Below are 21,344 nucleotides of genomic sequence, written 5' to 3'. Positions count from 1 at the left end.
GAATGTGGGTGTTTTCATCACTGTAAATAAACATTGTGATTCAAAATTGCACGATAAAGTTCTGAGGCTGTTTTTTCACACACTTCCAATAATATCAGTTTAAAATGTTTTCAATATCTAGGAGACTTCAATATGGGTATGCAGAAATAAACAGATTTAGAATCCTGGTTGGTTCTTGTGTCCCTGTTTGGAGCTCATCTGTAAAGTGTATCTCCCAAAGTGTATTTCTCTGCTGTTTTCTCTAGTTTGGAATTCTTTCTGGCAGTGAATGACTTTGGACTTGCTCTTCAGGCTCAAATGAGCTATGAACTGCATTTTTTTTTTCTTCCGAAGAAGTTGTTTTTACCACATCTGCATGATAATTTACCATGGTATAATTAGCTGTGCAACAGGAACCGAACAAAAAGGTGAGTGATTTTCTAAGTAGGAAGAGAAAGGGAAAAAGAAAAAACTTATATGTGACAGATACTGGTCGTACTGCCGCTGTCCACACAGACATCATCAGCTAAAAGATGCTGTACTGTTTGCTAATTAGAACAGAAAAGCCAATCATTCCAGAGCAGTCCTCTGCTACAAATTATTTCTGCTTTTGAAGTCTGCTCAAGACAGCACTGGGAGAGGCGTATTAAACTTAAATATTGGGTAATTACTTTTGGAGGCGATATGACTGTATGAGAATTGTGAATTCTGGTTATCTTTTTTTTTTTTCTTCTCTATTTTCAAGCACCAAACAGATACTCATTAAGATTCTCTGACACATAATGAAAACAAAATTTTGGTGCTTATTAGAGGAAAATGATAAACATACCTCTTTTCCTTCCTTTGATTATGTGAATACTGGAAGTTTTCCCAAAGCATGAGGAGCAACTTTAAAGAACTATTAAAAAAAAACAAAACAAAACAAAAAAACTGTCACTGGATGTGGAGACTAATTAACGCCAGATGATAGGTCATAAGCTTGTTCCCCATGTAAGTGTTCTGGAAAATTTTATCTTAAGAACTATCTTCCAAAACACATGACCCCCAGACAGACAGTTCCTAGTTCCTCTATCTAATAGTTCATTACTTCTTCAACCCAGCTCGTCTTAACCCAGAGAGTGGAAGAAGACTGTAATTGAGTTATAATTAGGACTTCGAATCCATTCCATTCCGCTGTTTTGTAAAACATGTTTACAGGATGAGACTGACAGTTACTGATGGGTAAAACAAGATTGACAGATATAATGATGGCAGGAGATCTTTCATAGAATAAATGTGACAGAGGCCACTGAACTGCGATGTTTGCTGGTCTACGTGCAATCATCAACCAGTCTACAACTTCCTCGTAAGGGGATGTCGAGAGGCAGGAGAACTTTTCTCCATTAACACCAGTGACAGGACCCACGGGAACGGGGTTAAGCTGAGGCAGGGGAAATTTAGGCTTGACATCAGGAGGGGGTTCTTCACAGAGAGGGTGGTTGCACACTGGAACAGGCTCCCCAGGGAAGTGGTCACTGCACCGAGCCTGTCTGAATTTAAGAAGAGATTGGACTGTGCACTTAGTCACATGGTCTGAACTTTTGGGTAGACCTGTGCGGTGTCAAGAGTTGGACTTGATGATCCTTAAGGGTCCCTTCCAACTCAGGATATTCTATGATTCTATGATTCTATGATCATACCAGATGAAGGCTTTGCTGCCTAACATCATTCTCTGCTTTACGTAAGCCTCAGTTTTAAGTTTTCAGTACCTTATGGCTATGAAAAACACTAGAAGGCCTTGCTGCACACAGATTTTAGGGGGCAGGATATCATGCAGGCAACAGCAGCTAAAAATTTCAGGCTGCTTTTAGATGTATTTCAACAGCAACATGGAATTCTTCATTTAGGTTCAGTGATGTTCAGCCCTCAACTACTCTGCTAAATGCACAAAAAAGTTTTTTGCTTAGGTCAGAGTTGTGATTTCAATGGGTGATGGCAGTTTAGTGGCCAGTGAGGAAATTTCTTTTAGCAGCTGGTAACAAGTAGAAAATACTGTATCATAGTTATTAAAGGACAGCTCTGGATTTTTATGAGATACTGTATACAGCTTGTAAGAACTGCACTAAACATTTCCTCATTTTGAAAGAACAGATCATATGCTTTATATGGTAGAGGTGCTAATTTCTTCTCAATATGGGCTAGCAACATGATTCTTCATGGTGGAGACAATGCAAGTTCTTTTAATATTTACTATGAAAAAAAAAAAAAAAAAAAGACTAAATCATACATTGCCTGTATCAGTCCATGACATGCCATGTCCTTCTGAGCCCTGGGCAAAAAGCAAATGCTATTCTGGAGCTTTTCTAGTGATGGCCTTTCCCTGTCACCTCCCCTCATGAACAGTTATTACTGATTGCATCTTCAGTTATTCTTAATAGTGACCTTTCCTTGGTGCTTTCCAGCAGCAAAGAACTACATCATTGCAATCATGACATTAGTGATCAGATAAGTTAATAGTATTTTCACCACAAAGCAATTCCCTTTAGTGGTGGACAGGCTCAGGACTAATTACGTGCAAAAGAAAAAATGTTATTTTTTTCCCCTCTAAACACAGAAAAGACACAATAGCCCCACTGCACAGAGAGAAATAGCATCCTACATCACAGCATTTTTGTTCTATTTTGCTTACATAGTGCATCAATCCGCACATGCTGAATAGTAGGTGATATAAAGGAGGCAAGTGAAGTACTAACATGAACTGTGATTGAGGCTTCGGGGCAAGTCTTGGCTATAAGCTTAGTACTGACATTTTCCCTTTTTGAATGAGAACTCTTTATTCCGTGGTGAATTATCCTGGCTAGGATCATATTTCAATATACAGTGTGCATGAAAAATGATTGAAAGAAGCAATAATTCAGAGTTAGGGAAGTGTTAACGCCATATGTTAACACTTATGGGAAATCTTTTCTTACTTTGGAAACTTTTCATATAAGAGACTACACTATCTTCCAGTTAACCACTGCAGGGATTTCATGTGTCATCTTCCTAATTGTTAATTTGGATTGCAGGAAGGCCTGGATTCTTTCACCAGGGATCAGAGCTTTGTTGTACTAGGCTTTGTACACATGCACATGATTAAAAATAATAAAAACATCTCTACTCTCAAGAGCTTACAGTATTACAAGAAACATCAGACACCTGTTACATTCACAAAACATCAAAGATGGAGTAAGGGCAGAAGATCAAAACTCAGTACTTACTATGCTGTCACATATTTTTCTTATTTTCTCTCCTGGGAGAAATATCCTTTAGTATTCTGTGCTCCTTTAATATTATTTGACCAGTACCTAAACTACTATTTTAAGCAGTTGATAAAATGTCAGAGGTTCTGACATTTTCATGAAATGCCTATTTCAATGAGGACTATTCTGGATATCCTGAGAACACATGAAAAATAAAAGAGAATGCACCAAAACATATTCCACTCCTAAGGAGCACCAAGCAGAGGGAGCACGATGGCGCAAGTTCTGCCCCTCTTATTCATTTCTTGGCCTACTCAGCACATTCACCATCAGGGTGACAGATGAGGAATGCTTGAGAATGCTGGAAGAAGGGAAATGGAGGGCACCTGAGTGGAAAGCATGAGTGGAGATCCAGTAATTCCCAGCAATTGAAACTGATGAAGAGGTGACAGGTGGGCTATTTGTAGGGCTAGTGAAGAGAGGGGAAAGGGTAGGAAGTGTAATGCCTGAGTACTCTATGCCAATACTTGGGAGGGACAGAAAGAATAGAACAAAGTTTTTTTTGGAGAGTAGAAGAGAACAAATAAAAGGTAGAAAATACACTTCTAGGAAAGACAGTGAAGGAGTATAGAACAGAATAAAAAAGAGGGACAGGAAAAAAAAAAAAAGGCAAAGAAAAATGGGATAAAGAGGAAAGTTGAAGAAATAGGGAATATCTACATTTATTATCAGAGAGAATGCCAAAATAAAGCTGAACAAAATTAGCACTAGCTGATTTTCCACGTGCAATTTCTGAGTAATGAATAATACATTATACCTATAGTGCCTATGTAACCACACAGAGTAACCATATACAGTAGAGTAAGGAAAACAAGAGGAACCCATGATCAGCTTAAAGCGTATTCTTCCTTACTATGCTTGCAATTTTGTGTAATTCTGGACTTGTTAAGTATAAGTGTGCAGTAGACAAATGAGGATGTATTGGATAAATCACAGCTTCAGCAGGCTGGACAACGTTATCTTTCACCTCCACCACTGAGAAGAGCATCTCTCTCTCTGTCAGTCAACTTTTCCTTTCAGTTTTATGTAGAATGTTATACTTGATACTTCCTTCCAATCAATTTGTTGCTCGTTGTTGTTATACACTATCTTTTTTTTCTGTTGGTTTAAAGTTATATAAGCTCAATACTTGTAAAATATAATTCTTAAGCCCTATTTTGTCATGCTGCTACAGGAAAAAAAAAAAAAAAGAAAAAAAAAAAGAGCTCTATCTAGGGCCATTCACAGGTGGTGCTAATGAACTAGTGAAGTCCATAAGGCATGCCCAGAGTTGTCACAGCCAGGTGTTTCCTTTTTGTTTTCCATCACCAGTGCTTTGCAGAATTTACGCTTCAAGGTCTCCTTACCAGAAAGCAAGTAAACTTGAAAGAAGTAGATAAATGAGGAGTGCATTTTCATCCCAAGTTATAAAACAAACAAACAAACAAACAACTTTTTTTTTTTTTTAATTGAAGAAACCTCTATTGATTAAAATCTTGTGATGACATTTGATCATTATGGTCTGCAAATGTCAAGAGATGTTAGGTGGTTACGCAGCTATTGAACAAAGATCACAGAAGGAAGAGACAGGAAAGCCCCAACAACAGTAAGGATTTTGGAGATTTTTATTTTCCTAAATTGTGATTGACAAGCATAGGAGAAATTTAGCTTTCCTTGTATATTATTTGTTTTCTTATTTTGATAATATAAGATAATTTCTGATAAAGTGAGCCCAAGGCCTCTTTTTTGCTGTAGCTGGTAAAGCTGCTTACAAATTTTGAGCATTTTCATATGAGATGTATTTAATGTAAAATCAACACAGGTTGGTTAACAGAAAAGGATAGAAAAATGAATGCAATACAATTTATTTGATCAATGGATTCAATAAAATAGTTTTCTCAATGTATAAATAAATACAGCTTTTTTTTCCTAGAGTAAGCTCAGATGACTTCAGCTCATGCCTGACTATTACAATCTTCAGAGGTGTCTCCTGTAAATCAAAAAAAAAAAAAACAAAAATCCAGTATGGTTTAATGGTTTAAACTCTTAAATAAGCCTAACTTGTCTTTGAATTCAGAAAAGCAAAGCTGCTGTAAGCCTGATGAAAAGAGGAGGGGAATAGTTTTGATAGTGTCTTGTGATAAGAGTATCTTGACAAAGAAGCTTAAACTTTTGGATCCTATAGTATAATATTTTGGGTTTGCAACAGCATTTTTTTTCCAATTATATTGTACTATTGATTGTCTGAAAAACTGTTTGAGAAGGTGGAAGACTTTGATAAGCTCTATGAAATGTACTTTCTTGTCTAGTTAACAAAGACTATTCCATGCAAGTGTAATGTAATATATAGCATAGCTACCGACCCTTATTTAGGCAGTTATAAAGCTTTAAAAAAAAATGAGAAAAGGTGTATATGTAAGTGGGTCTAACACAAATGGTCCTGCTACATGATGCAGTCTAATAGTAAGCAACTGAGTTACATTGCTAGAAATTAGCGGGTGCATGACAAACCTTTGCAAAATTTTATGCTTAAGAATGTGTAAAGTATATATTTACATAAGTATATAGGGTAATCCTTAAGGTTCTGCTACTTGGAGTTTAAATAACTTCTGTATGTGTAAAGGAAAAACTCTCCCTATGTCATAAGTCGTGCAATGTAGACTTGGTTTCATGGGGAGTTGATGATGAAGCTTACAATTGAACTTGTTTATATGGGTGCTGGTGCACCTATGTGCCACTATGGCATTGTTCCAGCCGTCTTTGTCACCACTAAGATATGGGATTTATCACTAGGGCCATATAAGTGTTAGTGAAAAAGTGAACTGTTAATGCAGGTCAAGTAACAAACCTGTGTTCTAGATTAAGCAAAGTAATAATAAACACAGTGCTAAAATAAGTTCATTAGGTGACAAAATCTTGACTATCCCTTTGATGTGTGATAATTAATGCTAAAAAGATCTCTTCTTGAGAAGACATATGGGGCTAGCAGAATTGGGCTTGTAAAATAGTCTTGGTGCTGCAATGCCAGGTCCTTGTATTCACATTTTATTGCATAAATGACATATCTGAATCTACTGCTGCCTGCACTGAATTCTTGGAAAACTTAATTTGGCATATAATCAAAGGAGTGCATCTGTGTACCTTCATCTGATTGAAGATATATGGAGAATTTATTTAAGCGTTGCTGTATGAAGTAAATTTGGGGGGTGGGTTTGTGTTTTTTTGGGGGATCAGGAGGGTGTTGAGGTGTATTGCGTCAGGCTTATGTATTCTGGGAGAAGATCACCAGTAGAGGATTTGTTTTATAGAAAATGAAATTTAATTTTAATCCCATGAGGCATGAACTGATTTAAGTGCTGACTGGAGACAACGCCTCTTCACTCTTCAGTGGTGACTTATTGCCATCATTACTATTAGTTGGTAGATGATATTTTAAATGAAATACGATGCTTCTTAATGTCACAGCAATAACAACAAAAGATAAATTAGCAGTTAAATTAGCACATTGACTGGGTGAAATATACATAATAATTAACACTAGTAATAACTTGAAATACACTTTTTTATTTTATTTTCCAAGGAATTTAGAGGTCCTTGTAGTCTATTTTAGGGTAATCATAGATGGATATAGTTTTCTATGCATTGACTTTATTAATTTGCTCTCCAAGACATAAATTTTCAAGGCTAACGGCATCAAATGCCTAGTTGCAGTCAGCATCTGATAAGCAACTACTATCAAAAGAGGAACTAAAACATGACAAAATCAGTTTTCTTTTGTGCTTTTCATGGAAATGTATTAGGTGATAATGCGAAGTGTATCTAGCAAAAGCAGAGTGCATTTGAGTCAGAGTTCTGTACTCATGTAGCCTGGCTCTTCGTGTCTTTGTATCACGTAATCATGGTGTTCCTCTTCAATCTGAAAAGCAGAAAAATCCAGATTTTCAGTATACCGTGGGATAGCCTATCAGGTGGCTTTTGGCAGCAGGTGGCTGTGGACCTCATTAGCAGCTGCCAGGTGTTTTGAAATCAGAAGGGGCTGCATGAACCAGTCACTGCTTTTACCTTGACTCCACTGGAAATGCTTCTGGTTCAAACTCATCTGATGCCCTTAGGATCCTACAGCACAGCCACGGTGGAGTGAGAAATCAACCACAAGACTTCTGTTCTCCTTTGGGCACAGGGCACCTTCTGTAGTGCTTCGGAGGAAAAGGCCATCTCAGGATTCTGGTTTTAACCCCTTTGAGATCTAGTCAGAAAATCAAGGCAGACAGGTTTTGCTAGGGATTTTTTCCTAACCATGAGAACTTTTCTTTTAGAAGAAAAACAACCTCAAAAAACAACCTTTTATTTTAGAAGAAAACCTTTTGGCAACCTCAAATCTCTGAAAAAGGAAATATTGAAGTACACTTGTCATTTATCTAGTAGTACACAAAGTTATTTTTTTTTCTTGCAAGATTTTAGTTTTTGAAATGATCATTACTGTGCTTTTAATTAGAGCTTCTGTGCTGTGTAGCCTGTGCTGATGTGTTTTGGCCGCTGCCTGCCACTGTTCTTCTCTTAGGTTCTTTATGAGTCAATACCCAGTCAAGGCATCCTTCTGCTCTGCTGGGTTGGCACCAAGGCTGCAATCAGATATCTTCAGGGAGTTTTCAGATGCTGTTTCAGGTCAAGCAGCTGCTACAGTAGACTTGTCTGGAACAAAACTTTACATGTCTCTGAAATGTCACAAACTGGAATTTGTGGACTGTTTAGACACATGCTGTTCTGCTGTGCTCTGCTTGCAGAATTCTTTCTGAATCTGAAGCTTTCTCCACGTTTCACAACCTACCGAAGGAATACTCACAGTTCCTTGGTGCAAGGGTAAAAAGACAAGAGAACACTTTTATCAACATGCATATTGTAGGCTGTCATCTTTGTTAGGTTGTGTTTGTGGTCTTTGTGGGTAGGTGTGGGTGTAGACATAAGTGGTTCTGCCAGTGCACCAGTGTGACTTGAATTTGTGTAGATGCTTAGCTCAGACCTAGCGCTGTGCTAATAAATCCTGCTGAGAGACATAATTTATTAGTTCAGGCTTAATGATGTGCTAATACAGTTACCTACTGAAAGGCTGTGCAGGCATACATAAGTCACTCCCTCCTCCTGAACTTTTCTTCTGGCAGGGTTAAGACTTGGGTACTTCATAGACAGAGTCTTGAGCCTTTTGTTTTTTCTTGGTTAAATCAACCTACTTAATCAGTTTGACTCTGAATAGAGATCCTTGTACTCTGCTTCTGGGAAGAGAGGATGTGCTCTTGTGTTTAGGTGTGGTGAAACAGTGTGGAACCACTCAAGACCACTTGATTTCTATAACTCCATGTTATTTATCAACTTAAGGTACTTCCCAGAGATGTTAAAAAGCTTAATTGTAGAAATGTGTTCTCTAGGGCAGTGTCTGTACACAAAATAAAGCCTCATTCCTTGGAGTTTATCCAGTCCTAGTTGTTTATCTTTGTGAGAACACAAAGTAAAGAAACTAGTGGTTGGATTCATAGAGCAGATGCCCTTGCCAGTAGAGTGATACTTCACTTTGCTTCTGCTCTCAGTCCTAGTCCTTGTCCCCCAGTGTGGAGTGACCAGACAGCACCCTGCCTGCCTCTCTGCTCTCAGGAATATCAGCAGGAGCTCATTTCAGCTGCAGACAGAGGGGGTAATAACAAATATCTCTACCTCATTTGGTGCTATCAGCCACAGGTGGACTGTGGCTGCCACCTGTGAAGATGTGTCCAAGTGGATGAGCTGGGTTTGCCAACCTGGGTGCAGTTTCTAGGGTGAGGGGTGGGCTGGCATAGCAGGGAGCTGCAAAGGAGCCAGCATGGAAACAAATTTCCTACTTCAAATATGGGGGGTGCCACAATGCTGGGAACAGCACTGGTTTGTCAGTTGTCTGTGAAGGTATCATGGTGTTTGTTGGTAAGGATGGCTTCATTTTTAAGCCTCTCTCCAAAGAGTAAGTGCTCTTGAGGATCTAGGCATGGTCTGTGGTTGCAGTTACTGAATCAAATCCTGCAGCTTTTTAACCTATTTCAAGCATTTTATATCTGCTTTCTAGTCTTGTCTCATTGCAGTGTAAATAGCTTGAGGAAACTCCTGATTTCTGGCAGTGTGTAGCAGCATTACTATACTGTCGTGTGTGTTGTGTTCAAAGTCAGGGAATGTAAAGTTCCTCAAATTACTAAATAAGAGGAACACTGAGAAAACCAAAGCCTCAGCAGAGGAATAATGGGGGAAAAAAAAAAAAAAAGCAAAGGTTTTTCTGGATGTAACCAGTTAGAAAGATGTGCTGTCTAACCAGCTTTGTTACTGTGTTCTTAACTTTCTGTACTGCCCAATTTAGACTCCTAAGGGCAACCAAATGCCTGACTCTTGCTGAGGATTTAATAGCCTGAGGGGACTTCAGTCTGTGCTAATTATCCACAGTTTGAAACCGGTATTAATTTTTACCTTTCTATTGTGTTTTTAGGTTGCCTGTTTGAAGATGACCTTTGCAAATCTTATGAAATCTGTGTAAATGGTAAGTCTTGAATGTTTAGTTTGCTGACTACTCTGTCCTCTGCAGTGTAATTGCTGTGTGGTCAATTTAATAAGCCAAATCTATATATGAATAGGGTGTAGGACGGACATCAACAACTAGACATGACTGTTCTGGTCAGCAGGTGGGGAAAATTTAATAGACTTTAAAAAAAAAAAAAAAAAAAGTCAACCTTGAACAACATGTCCTTTCATGAGAAATAGATAGTAATTAAATTAAACACACCGAAATATGCTAACGTTTAATTTGTCTTAATACAGGATGAAAATAACTTCAGGTTATTCATCTTTTAAGAGGATGATGTTGAGTAATTACCAGTCTCCTTTTATTCAAAAGGTTATTATTTATTATAATAAGATAGAAGGTCTCAAAGAAAGACTACCATTGTTCTTGATTATACTGCTTCCTTTTTCTGTGATTTCACTTGAACTAGATTTGCAGAAGCAGATTTCTTCTGCTCTCTTTCAATTTCCTTTCAGTAAGTAAAAAAAAAAAAAAGCCAACACAAACGTATGAATAAGTCTAATGGAAGATTAGGAATGACTCTTTGGACAATACTGTAAAATCATTAATGTGCTATATGAAATCATCTAAGTCTTGATGAAAAAACTTGTTTAAAGAGATCTTTTGAAGCAATTACTGTCATGAAGTATGTAGATCCATAATTATGGATTTTTAAAAATTATTAAATATAAAATTTCTGTTGGTGAGTGTCTGACATTAAGCAGATGTATTTATTTCCATCAAACACAGGAGCCAATAATGTGTCTATTTATAAATGAAATTTATTAAAATCCTAATTTAATGAATATCTAAGATGAATTTGATGTTAAACTCCCAGTATTTTTCATCGTCAGTTAAATACACACAAAGGAGGGAATGAAAGACAGAAATATTTTCTCCCAATTCCTCAACCATAAAATTGATAGACAGTTAGAAACAGCAGATTTGTTAACATCTTCAAAGAAAATTCTTATGCAGAATTATAATTTGAGGTTGTTTCTATACTATGCTAAAACTGAGGATTTCTGTGCTCAACGGGGGGAGGGCAGTTCTCCTCAGTGGTGTGTTTTGCTGATAGCAATGATCTCAAGCACCTAGCTGAGGTCTTCCCAATGCTATGGCTAACAGGGTTTTATTATAGGCAACAGCTATATGTAATGGAAGATTTATGCAAGAGATGATGATAGTAAAAATATATATTTCTTTTGACAGCAGGAATCTTCAATAACGATGTTCCTATGAAGGTTACTTCTTAGTTTCTTGCTCTAAACCTGTTTCCATAGTTTGAAACACGGTTTCTAAAGACTCAGCGTGACTTTCATTAGTGTACAAACTTTAACTGTGGAAACTCTCTCTGAATTCAGAGTGGATGCCTTCTGTAGATCCACTATTAGTTTGGTGTAACTGTAACTTAAAGAGACATCACTAATGAATAAGACAATCAATCAATGATATGTTGTAATGTCTGACCTTAATTAAAAAAAAAGGAAAATATTTTGGGATTCTGTCACTGTATTTAAGGTTACGGCAAAACATTTGGTTCATTCTTCCCCAATTGGATGTGTGGTGTCTAGAGTAGATTTTAAATGCTGTCCTTGATGCAAATAAAAATATATCATAGTTGAGAAAATCAACACAATATTTCAAAGATCATACTTTGAAGAACTAAAATACTTTCAGAACTTCTTATATGTAAGATAAAACATGTTTGCTTCTGCGTATTCCTTCCAGTTTTTCCTGCCCAAACTCCTCCTCATTCAAGTGCATCCCTGAAGTTCATCAGAAATCCTGATATATTGAAATGAGAATACTTTGCTGACTTGAAAGCTCAGAAGCTTAAGTCTTTGGAGGTCTCTGTGCTTGGGAGCAGAGCTTACTTTGTGTATTGCAAGGTCACAGAAAAGTTTGTCTCCTTCGTGGTTGCACAAGTGCATATTTCTAAGTACAGTGCCAATGTGGGTAAGAAACAGGACATACTTTTAGGCAACATGTTTAAAGGATCTGTGATCTGCAGGTCTGAGTCTGGCTCCTGCAGGAAGGCTGGTAGTTTTGATCTTTTCTTGGCCTCCAGCAAAGGTGGCTGAACTGAGCATGCTTTCAAAAATGAAATTGGGCTTGCTTACTGAAAACATCAGTCACAATCTTTGTTGTTATCTCATACAGTTTTATCATCTGGAGACCTTGAGTACTAGTCATGTGTCAGGCTTGTAAAAGAATAACCAAAACATCAGTAATTGAGCTGTTCCATGCTGTTATACAATTTCAAAAGAAATAAAAACAAAACAAACAAAAAACACCCCACCTTTTTAAAGATTTTTTTTTTAATTCTGAAAGCTTTTAATAAGTGATAACTAGTATGAATAAAAAAAAAAAAGGATATTAAAAGTAGCTTATTTAATTGTCAAAAGCAATTTAATCCAGTTGTAAGATCTGGTATAAACAACAACTGTATCAGTTGCATCACTACATCTGTTTAGGTCATATGCCATTTTTGTAGGGCAAAGAACCTGCTGTAATAATGATTGTTGACTTCTCTGCAATTTTCTCTTATCATATAAAGGTCTCTTGGCTTCAGTGATGGGTTCTCACTTATGTTTGTTTAATAGCTCCAGCAGTGTTCATGCAATATTAATTTATTTCCATAAACCTTTTATCAGTTTCCTGAGCTGCACTGACTCATCAAGTGGTTAAAAAGGAACATATTGTTTCATGTTTATTTTAATGGCATGAGGATAAGCCAAGCAAAAAGACTGAGTTTTCCTGGATTTTTTTTTTTTTTTTTTTTTTTTTTTTTTGCCAAGCTAGAGCTTTTAGGGGTGAAACGGCTTAGGTGTCATTTATTTCACTTCTAGTAAATCATTACTTCTCATTTACAGTGGGAGGAACTGATATTTTCACCTGTACAAAATGCTTGAAGGTTGAAAATGTGAAGCTAAAAAACTTGAAATGAAAGGTGGATGTGCTTATGAGCTGCAGACACTAATAGAAACTAATCTGGCAACTGTAAATTTGGAAATGCTTGCTCCCCAGTAAATGCTGATAAGCTGTTACAGATGCCAATGACAGCAAGTAACAAAATGTCTTAATTAAACAAGATCTATAGAAGGGGAAAGAATAAGGAATAAGAGATGAAGTGAGGGCAGGTGTAGTGACAGCTGTGGTTAAGGAGCATTATAGCACTCACATTCACACACATCTCACTGCCTGTGATAGAAGTTTAAGTAAATGAGCTAGCCCACGTGTTGCATGTGGCATTCTTTTTAACCATTATGCCTAGAATGTGCTTGTAGGGAAAGAAAAAGAAACATCAGGAAGGAATTCTAGATGGTCTCTGAAACAGAACTCCCTCATTTATCCTTGAACACTCCCTGTTCTTATATATATTAAATGTATATATTAACCCTAGTGCAGTTGGTTAAGTGGGAATATGTCATAGTCATGTTCCATTTTGCATTTTAAGTGACAGGTAAAGCAGTTCATGTAAAGTGTCAGCTTAAATGGCTTCCTAGCTGGAAGTCTTAAACAAACAGGCTGCTGAAAGCAGCACAGTGAAGACTAGTGCTTATCCTTTCTTATGAAACCACGCTATTGAATTCTGGTAGTGCCACTGGGAAAGATGCCATGTGGTGTAGATAAAGGCATTCATTTCAAAACAGCCATTCCTTATTGTCCTGGATCCTCTCTTTATTAAACTGTTGGAACTGCTCATTTAGAAGGATAGCATTTTCTCCTTTAGGCTTGCTCTCCAGATATTTTGCCTCAGAAAGAAGCTTTGTGCTGTGTTTTATCTGTTTGTGAATACCACAATATCTTTGCTTCTTATCAGCACAGCCTTTATAAATTGAGGTAGTTTTATTTATGAAAATGTTGCGGCTGCAAGTCTCCTTCCAGCACACAATTGTAGCAGGGTTCATGCAGACAAGATCAGATTGTAGAAAACAGCTCTGTGAGGCCAACCAAGAAAGTTAATTAAATACAGTGGTTGGCATAGTGTGCATCATTAAGTCAAGCCTTGCTGACAGCCACTAAACCTCTCCTAGGAAGCCATGGTCTAATGTCTGCAGTAAAGCTTGAAGATGCCATGTCTCTGAAAGGCTTTATAAACAGTTATGCACAGCTGAATCAATATTGCTTTATGTATGCAAGCTGTACTTGTTAGGAAAGACTTAAGCTAGTGACGTGTGTCAAAGGCTTCCAAGCATGGCAGTACAAAGTCATGAGCCCTTCCAAGTTTGGATGGCTCCAAACAGTTCAGAATATTAATGGCCTTTCTTCCTAAACCATTGAGCTTCTCGAACATTTGGAATATGAGTGATTGCATGTGCTGGTGATGAGCCATAAATGGTAAACATGTGCTACAGATGATAAGGGGAAGAGTTAGGATCCCTGAAATGGCTTCTTGAACTTAATGTGTTCCGCTTTGAGGTTTTCCAGATCATTGCCTACTAGGACAGAATTACAGAGGGAGATGCACCTCAGCATTGTTTAGCTAACAGGTATCTCCAGCTACATCTGCATTTGCTAGGCACTGCTCTTACAAAAGATATCAAATTTTTGTCAAATATCTCTACAAATCTGTGCCTAAGCTTTTCAGTAAGCAACAGTGCTTGTTATAACTAAATTCAGACTTCTGAGGAGTAATGCCAAGTGTTACCTCTATGTACTGCTGCTCTATTATGTATAGACAGAATGTCTGTGCTTTCCAAAGGTGTGAGGGCTCTTCACAAATAACATCTGAGGCAAATGGAAATATGTGTATGTTTAGAGTAAAAACTGAACTAATTGAATTAAATACAATGATTTATTTTCAATGGTTCCTCTACACTGTTTTAAGGACACTGTGGGATTTTTTTTTGTCAGACACTGAGTTTTTTTTAAATATAAGTATGTTGGAAGGATGTCAGAATCTGGTATGATACTCAAAGATAATATTTAAAAATCTACCATTGTACCACAGTATTCTGAAAACTGAAAAATACAAATGTTCAGAAATATTTACACAGTTCATTCAACCGAAATCAAGGGCAAATCAACACTTAAATATTCCCAAGTATTGGTTGCAAAAATGATGCCTTAGTTGATAAAATAATTCACATTTCTTAGAGTTCAAATCTCTTGAAATAATTCTGTACTTGCAGTTGTGGAAGTAAAAACCAAGATCAAAAGTTGCTCATTTTATCCCCATGCTTGTCCCCCATTAGGTTATTTAACAGTCATGTTATAAGATGGATGAGGCCCTGAGCAACCTGATCTAGTGGGTGATGTCCTTGCCTATGGCAGGGGGGTTGGAACTAGATGATCTCTAAGGTACCTTCCAACCCAAGCCATTCTATGATGGTGAAGAGCAAGGCAATGGCATACAGTTTGTTTGGGATGAAGACTCTTACTTCCCATCAGCCTGGGCAGTCCTTCTCCCTTTGCATTAGCTCTTGCTTCCCCTTGTCTTACGAAGCTCTAAGGGCACCTGTATTAAAGATGGTGTCAGAGATCCTCTGGGTCTGGAAGAGAATTTAAGTTGCAGCACCTAACGAGGAGCATGACTGGTGATAATCCAGCAGTTGTTGCCTGGAGGAATCTGAGGCTTTCTCAGCTCTCCTCCACCCTACTGTGCTGCTGCCTCACAAATAAATTGTATCAGCTGAGTTCCTAAACTTGGAGTGTACGCAGCCCAGCTTTCACAAACAAGAACATTCTTAACGTTGCTGAAAATTTCTGAGCTATCTGAGGTGAAATCATGGGGCGGGGGGACAGAAATAACAATTCTACCATGAGGTTAAGAACGCCAGCGCAGGGATGACTTCTGCTACAGAGTGCCTATTTTTCTTCTCTTTAATGCTGAAGAAAAGCTCCATCTAACTTCCAGTCAATCTGTTTGTCTTCTGTTTATCTCAGTGTGATGCTAAAATAGCTGCCTATGTGATAGCGGGGTAGAAGTGTCAAGCACAACTGGCATTAAAACTGGAGTAGTGATGACAGGTCAAGTTATGATCTTTTCCTTAGGAAAAGGAGCTTAGTATGATAATGCAGCTATGCTTGTCTGCGATTCCAGCTGTTGCTAAAGGATCTGTTGTGGGTTTTTGTGAAGACTCTCAAGTTGGAGCTCCTGCAGGGCACAAAGCCATCATTCAGGCTTCTCTGATGGCTTGCTGTCTGTAAGTATGTGCACCCATAAATTTGCCAGCAGCCATCGCAAATCCTTTATGTTCCTGTGTCCTGGTAAGGCTTGGTGCTGCTGAGTGTTGCACAGTGTTACTTCAATAAACAGACATTGTTTTTTTCTTTCAACTCAGGAAAGACCATTGGTGTGTCGTCATCTGGAAAGTTAGTGTTGTGACTTACAATAGTGTATTTTCTCTCTCCAAATATCAGTACTGAGCTTCACAAAACAAGGGCAAGCACTGCAAGTAAAATGGTTCAACCATTTTAAATGATTGTAAGGGATGGAAACGGAGTTTGGTGTTTAATTCATGGTGATTTGGTAAAAGATTCTGCCTCGCCACCCATACATGGTTTTTGAGGAGGGTGGGGAGGGCATAGGTCACCAGTGAATAGATGTACTTACCTAATACCTCTTCCTTTTACCCAAATTTGTGTATTTGGAATTATAATGTGGATGCATATCCAAAGTTCTGAAATTCTTTGACTTGCTATTTCTTGAAAATATTTAGTATTTATTCATTGAATAATTTAGTTGATATGAAATCTTTATTTTTACAAGATTTGTGTATGTGTTTTATAACAAAAAGCAAACAAAATCGCATCCTATTTCCTTGGTTTTTGAAACTTCTACTAGGATGCATATAATCTATGGTAACTTAGAAAATGTATGTTCCACTACTTTTTTTTTTTTTTTTTTTTTTTTTTCATTAAATGTATTTGAGATGCTGTTTGTACATGTATCTTTTATGAGTATGTGGTAGACCCCTTCATTAACTCTTTTTGGTAAGCTATGTAGCAGCTGGTGGCCCATTTACTGGAGATGTTCAGAGATGTTCTCTATTTCATTACTCTTTTTTTTTTTTTTTTTGTGTGTGTGCAAAAAAATAATTGTAAATTGACATCTGGGAGACTACAGAAAAGTACAGACAGTTTGATAAAGGCATTAGGGAGTCTCAATAAAATCTGTGCCTGATGAATCATGAAACATGAAAGCCTGAAAAGGACAGTGTGGTCTGTAGAGAAGAAGAGAACACCAAGGGATAATGTGCTGGCAATGAGGTGGAAAGAAAATGAATTCTGTTTTGGAGTGACGCTGCAGCAGTGTGGCTCGGTGGAAAGTCCATCATGCTTTCTCCCTTCTTGGTGTCAAGGGGGCATATGGAAGAGTTACAGTTTACTTCTTGATTAAGGTGTTTGGATTGTGGCTCCTGAACAAAATAAAATAGGCATTTTCTTTCTTTGAACTGTTCACCTCTACTAAAACCCTGCATAAATATAATTATGAATAAAGAATAATAATAAAAAGAAATACAAAACAAAGTAGAGGTGGAGTTGGTGAGTTGGCAGTATTCGCTATGCAGTTACATTGCTATTATTAGGCGACTTCACATTTGAATGAGAGGGTTATTCTTTTTAATCCCAGGAAGAAAAAGAAGTCTTCTAGTTAGTATGGTGACTACTTAAAACATATCTGCAAAACTTCAAATCTATTTGCTTATTTTGGTCTTTGGTATTCTTTGCCTAATCTCTGTTAGATGTGAATCTGTGGTCTTTGCCTTTATTCTTCTGAATGTCAATAAGTGAATACTGTCTCAATGCAGCAGTAGTTAACTGGGTGAGTCAGACTAATTATTATCATTGATTATCAAGCTACTTGGATAATTAACAATGTCATTGACAAGAGCATCCGAACTAAGATGGACTAGAAAACTTTGAACATGTTTTCTGCCTGAGAAAATCTTTTTCATCATACGGTTTGTATCTTTTTTGAAAACTTCTGTAAACCTGTCTAGTAGTACATATGCTTTAAATATGGGATAGTGAATCAGATCATATTTTCAAAAACATACCGTTCTTGCAAGGCCATTAATGACTGACTGTTCACTCACTGTGTTTTGTTGTTGGGTGTGTGGGAAGCAAATCTGTAGACTTCTTAAATGTCTCCTGAATAGGATTCTTTTGAATGTTTCTTGACAACTACAAGATTCTCCATGTTGAAGATGTCATAGCCATTATTCCTCCCCCCTGCCCCAAATAAATATTTCTTCAGAAGTTCTGTCAAAAATCCTCCTTGTTTCCTATCCAGACTGTGCATCGGTTGACTGCTGTTGCATTAATAATCACTTTTGGTTGCAGACTTCATAGCATTTGATAACCACTAATGGATTTTTGGCTCCTTGGTCTGAAGATAGCTTGTATGTGAAAATACATTCAATAATAAATAACACGATGTCACATAATGAGCTATGGAGGAGGGGATTACTTTAATCTATAATAATCTAAATATGAGATGCAAGCTGATGTGCATATGAAAACCAAATTTAATACATATGAAAATAGCTTTAGATAAATGTGCTAGTTCTGAACAGATCAACTAAACAGATGGAAGATTCATTTTTATTTTTCATTTTTATTTAAAAGAATGTAGGTTTGTCTTAAACTGTGGATCTATTACAGGAAGTCCTTATTTTGGGTTGGATTGGGTCCCAAGCAGATCATTCATCCAGAAAGAACTAGAAAATATACACCTTCTCTTTGTTCTAATGCTTAAAACTCTGTAATAAATAAGTGGCAAGCTTTCATGGTGTCTGTCCTCATTTAATAAATAGGAACATTCTGAAAGTGAACTAATTGGAGTACTGGTGATTAATAGGTAAAGACCTGTTAATGAAAAGTCTCACTCCATTGTAAGCCATTCAAAGCCTTTAATTTAAACAGATTTTTTTTTTAATGCCCTGCAGCCTCCATGGCAACAGCAACAGAAGTTGCTCTAGAGGTAGAAAGAATAATAAATATATTTTAAGTTCCCAAACTATTTGTTGCATTGTAGTCCGTTACTTAAATAACTTTGGCTGCTGCTGTGCATAAGTTGAGAAATACTTGGTTGCTTTAGCTGCTGCATCAGCACGTTCCTGTATTGGCTCTCAGGTAGGATCAGCATGATTTAAGAAGGTTGGTAAAAGCAGTGGGTGTTAAGGGGGAGGTAGCACGGAATACAACACTTAGCTGCAAAGAACTGCAGGTCATTGCCTACACTTTGGACTGTAAACGCTTCAAAGGGAAGGTGTCTATCAAGATGAAATTATCTATTTTTCTTAGTGTAATGGATCTAATACTTATATAGCTACCAAGCTTGCATTATTTTTATAGTGAAACTCCTAACTTAATCTATTCTATTTATTTTTAGTCCTTTAAATACTTTTATTTAGCCGTCAAATTCATCATCTCATTGACTCGTTGTGAGATTATGAGACTGTACCATTATAGTTGTTTTCTGGAAGTAGCAGGATAGGCATGATTGTGAGCAGTTGCGCACACTGCAATTTTCAATGGTAAGAATCTCTTTTGCTATCTTTCTCGGTCTGTTACCTGTAATTGATCTTTTCTCTCTGAACTTTAGAATAGATGAGAGGTGAATTATCCATCCAAAAACTTTATTATGCGCTGATGTGCGGTGGTGGTAGAATTTGAGGGTGGAGGTAAAATCTGAAGTAAGGTTTCAGTTTCTTTCTTTGTAATATAGTTCTTTTTCTTGATTCTGTCTTGCTGCTGTATCTCTGTTTCTCTGAAATTTGGATGAAAAAGCTATTGGGGTAGATTGACAGGTAGGTAAATGGACATTTGGACAGCAGGCTTGCCAACAGTCCAATATTTTATTGGACACTTAGAAATAATGAACTGTAATACACAATCACAGTGGAAGAAGTAGCTTAACTTTGCAGATTTGCAAAACTAAATTAATTCACCTCCAAAAGATGTTCTCTGCTTGTTTTGATTTTTAAATTTTCTCACTTCAAGTAATAAACTTACCTGTTTCTGGTGTCTGTGATGACATTAGAGTTTGGAAAGCGCATTTGCTTTGTAATAGTCACCTAGTAGTAATATGATTTCATCTCTTAAAATGTTCCCTTACCTTCACAGTTCCAGATGTAAAGATTTACTAGACTTATGCAAGAAAGTTCCTATTTTTCTTTGATGAATGTGTTCTAAATGTTTGATTCTTAAAGAAAGTAATCTCTTATTTTTTTTAACCCATTTTTTTTTTCTGATTTCAACAAGTTCTGTGAAAATTGGTTGAATAAAAATGGGCCACTAATATAATATGATGCTGATATACATTTAAGAAATATCAATCCTATCCTGTGTCCTGAATTATTAATATTTTTTTTATTTTTCACTTTGGTTTCATTATGGCAAATTTAACTTTGGATACCAAAGTTCCACTTAATGGTTTTGTTAAAATTTTTTTGAAGTTGAGTCTAACAGTAAGATTTTATTTTCTATTAGTAGATCAGTTACTGGTCAGTACTGTCATCACCTTTGCCTTGGAATCCCAACTGGTAATCTTCCTCCTCTGTTAGAGCTTACTCATACAAACACTTGACTCGGAAAATTGTTATGAATGAAGAAATGAAAATCTCTGAAACATGTTTTGGTAGTAAAGAACCCGTTTCAGCACTGCGGTCACAGAAGGGTAGAGTGCTCATTGGCAAAGTGTTGATGGGCCTGTTTAACATTGCAGTACAAATTATAAATCCGTGCTCACTGAAAAGGTAATCAGCCATTTGGAGCCCATTTCACTTCCCTAGATTTAATGTGTTGTGAGTTAGAAGTCACTCCTTCTTGTTGGGCTTTATTTCAACTTATTTAAGAGATTTATAATAGCCCCCCAAAGTTTTTTTTTTTTTTTTCCTAAGGATTTAGGTCATTGGTAATGATGCTTGGCATGTCATTAAAAATTATCCTCCACAAACGATGCAAAAAAAGATTTACAGGTTTTAATTTATAGTTTAGCATTGACATAGTAATTGAAAATAATTTATGACTGGAAGAGAGGTTAACATCGTATTTTAGAATGCAAGGCATCTGCAGCTTCAAACAATCTGCAGAAAGAATCTGAGAACCAAATCAACCAGAACAACAACAAAAGAGAAAAAAAAAAAAAAAACAACAACCAAACAAAAACAAACACACTTTTTCTATCCCAGAGCATGAATTGGCCAACATATTTTGACTGAGACTGTGAACTCTGGAGATGCCATACTTTCTCAGGGCTGCAATGTCTTGTGAAGTAATTGTAGTGGTTCCATCCCATGTTGCTTAAACAAGTAACCCATAAATGCAGATCAGCGTGGTCAAATAATACCTTATGATTTTTTTTTTTCCCAGTTATGTTTCATACACTTCTGCTTTTGTTCAATCATTCTTGTTTTTTTACTTTTTATGTTTATGGCTATAATATTAGCTATTCCTGTGCTTGATTAGCACTTGATGTTAGTTGTCCAAAAATTACAATTCTGTACCTGTTAGTCTGTTGAAGACCAGATCTTAGATCCTCCTGGATTTTCACTAGTCAGGCAAGATGGGAATTTGTT

The 21,344-nt window shown here is 36.9% G+C and overlaps 1 protein-coding gene across 1 annotated transcript in view; it reads left to right on the top strand.

Annotated features, from left to right (window-relative positions):
- PTPRN2 (protein tyrosine phosphatase receptor type N2) overlaps nt 1–21,344 on the top strand; it is a gene marked incomplete at its 5' end in the record, with an annotated part of 646,773 nt that overhangs the window by 54,492 nt on the left and 570,937 nt on the right. Inside the window, one exon of the mRNA XM_032183394.1 lies at nt 9,739–9,789. Coding sequence (XP_032039285.1) covers nt 9,739–9,789 — 51 coding nt within the window. The remainder of the gene's footprint in view (nt 1–9,738; nt 9,790–21,344) is intronic.

The sequence above is a fragment of the Aythya fuligula genome, chromosome 2 (genome assembly GCF_009819795.1).
Source record: "Aythya fuligula isolate bAytFul2 chromosome 2, bAytFul2.pri, whole genome shotgun sequence".
NCBI classification, from domain to species: domain Eukaryota; kingdom Metazoa; phylum Chordata; class Aves; order Anseriformes; family Anatidae; genus Aythya; species Aythya fuligula.
Note: the sequence above shows the minus strand (reverse complement) of the source record. Positions and strands in the feature narration are given on the sequence as shown.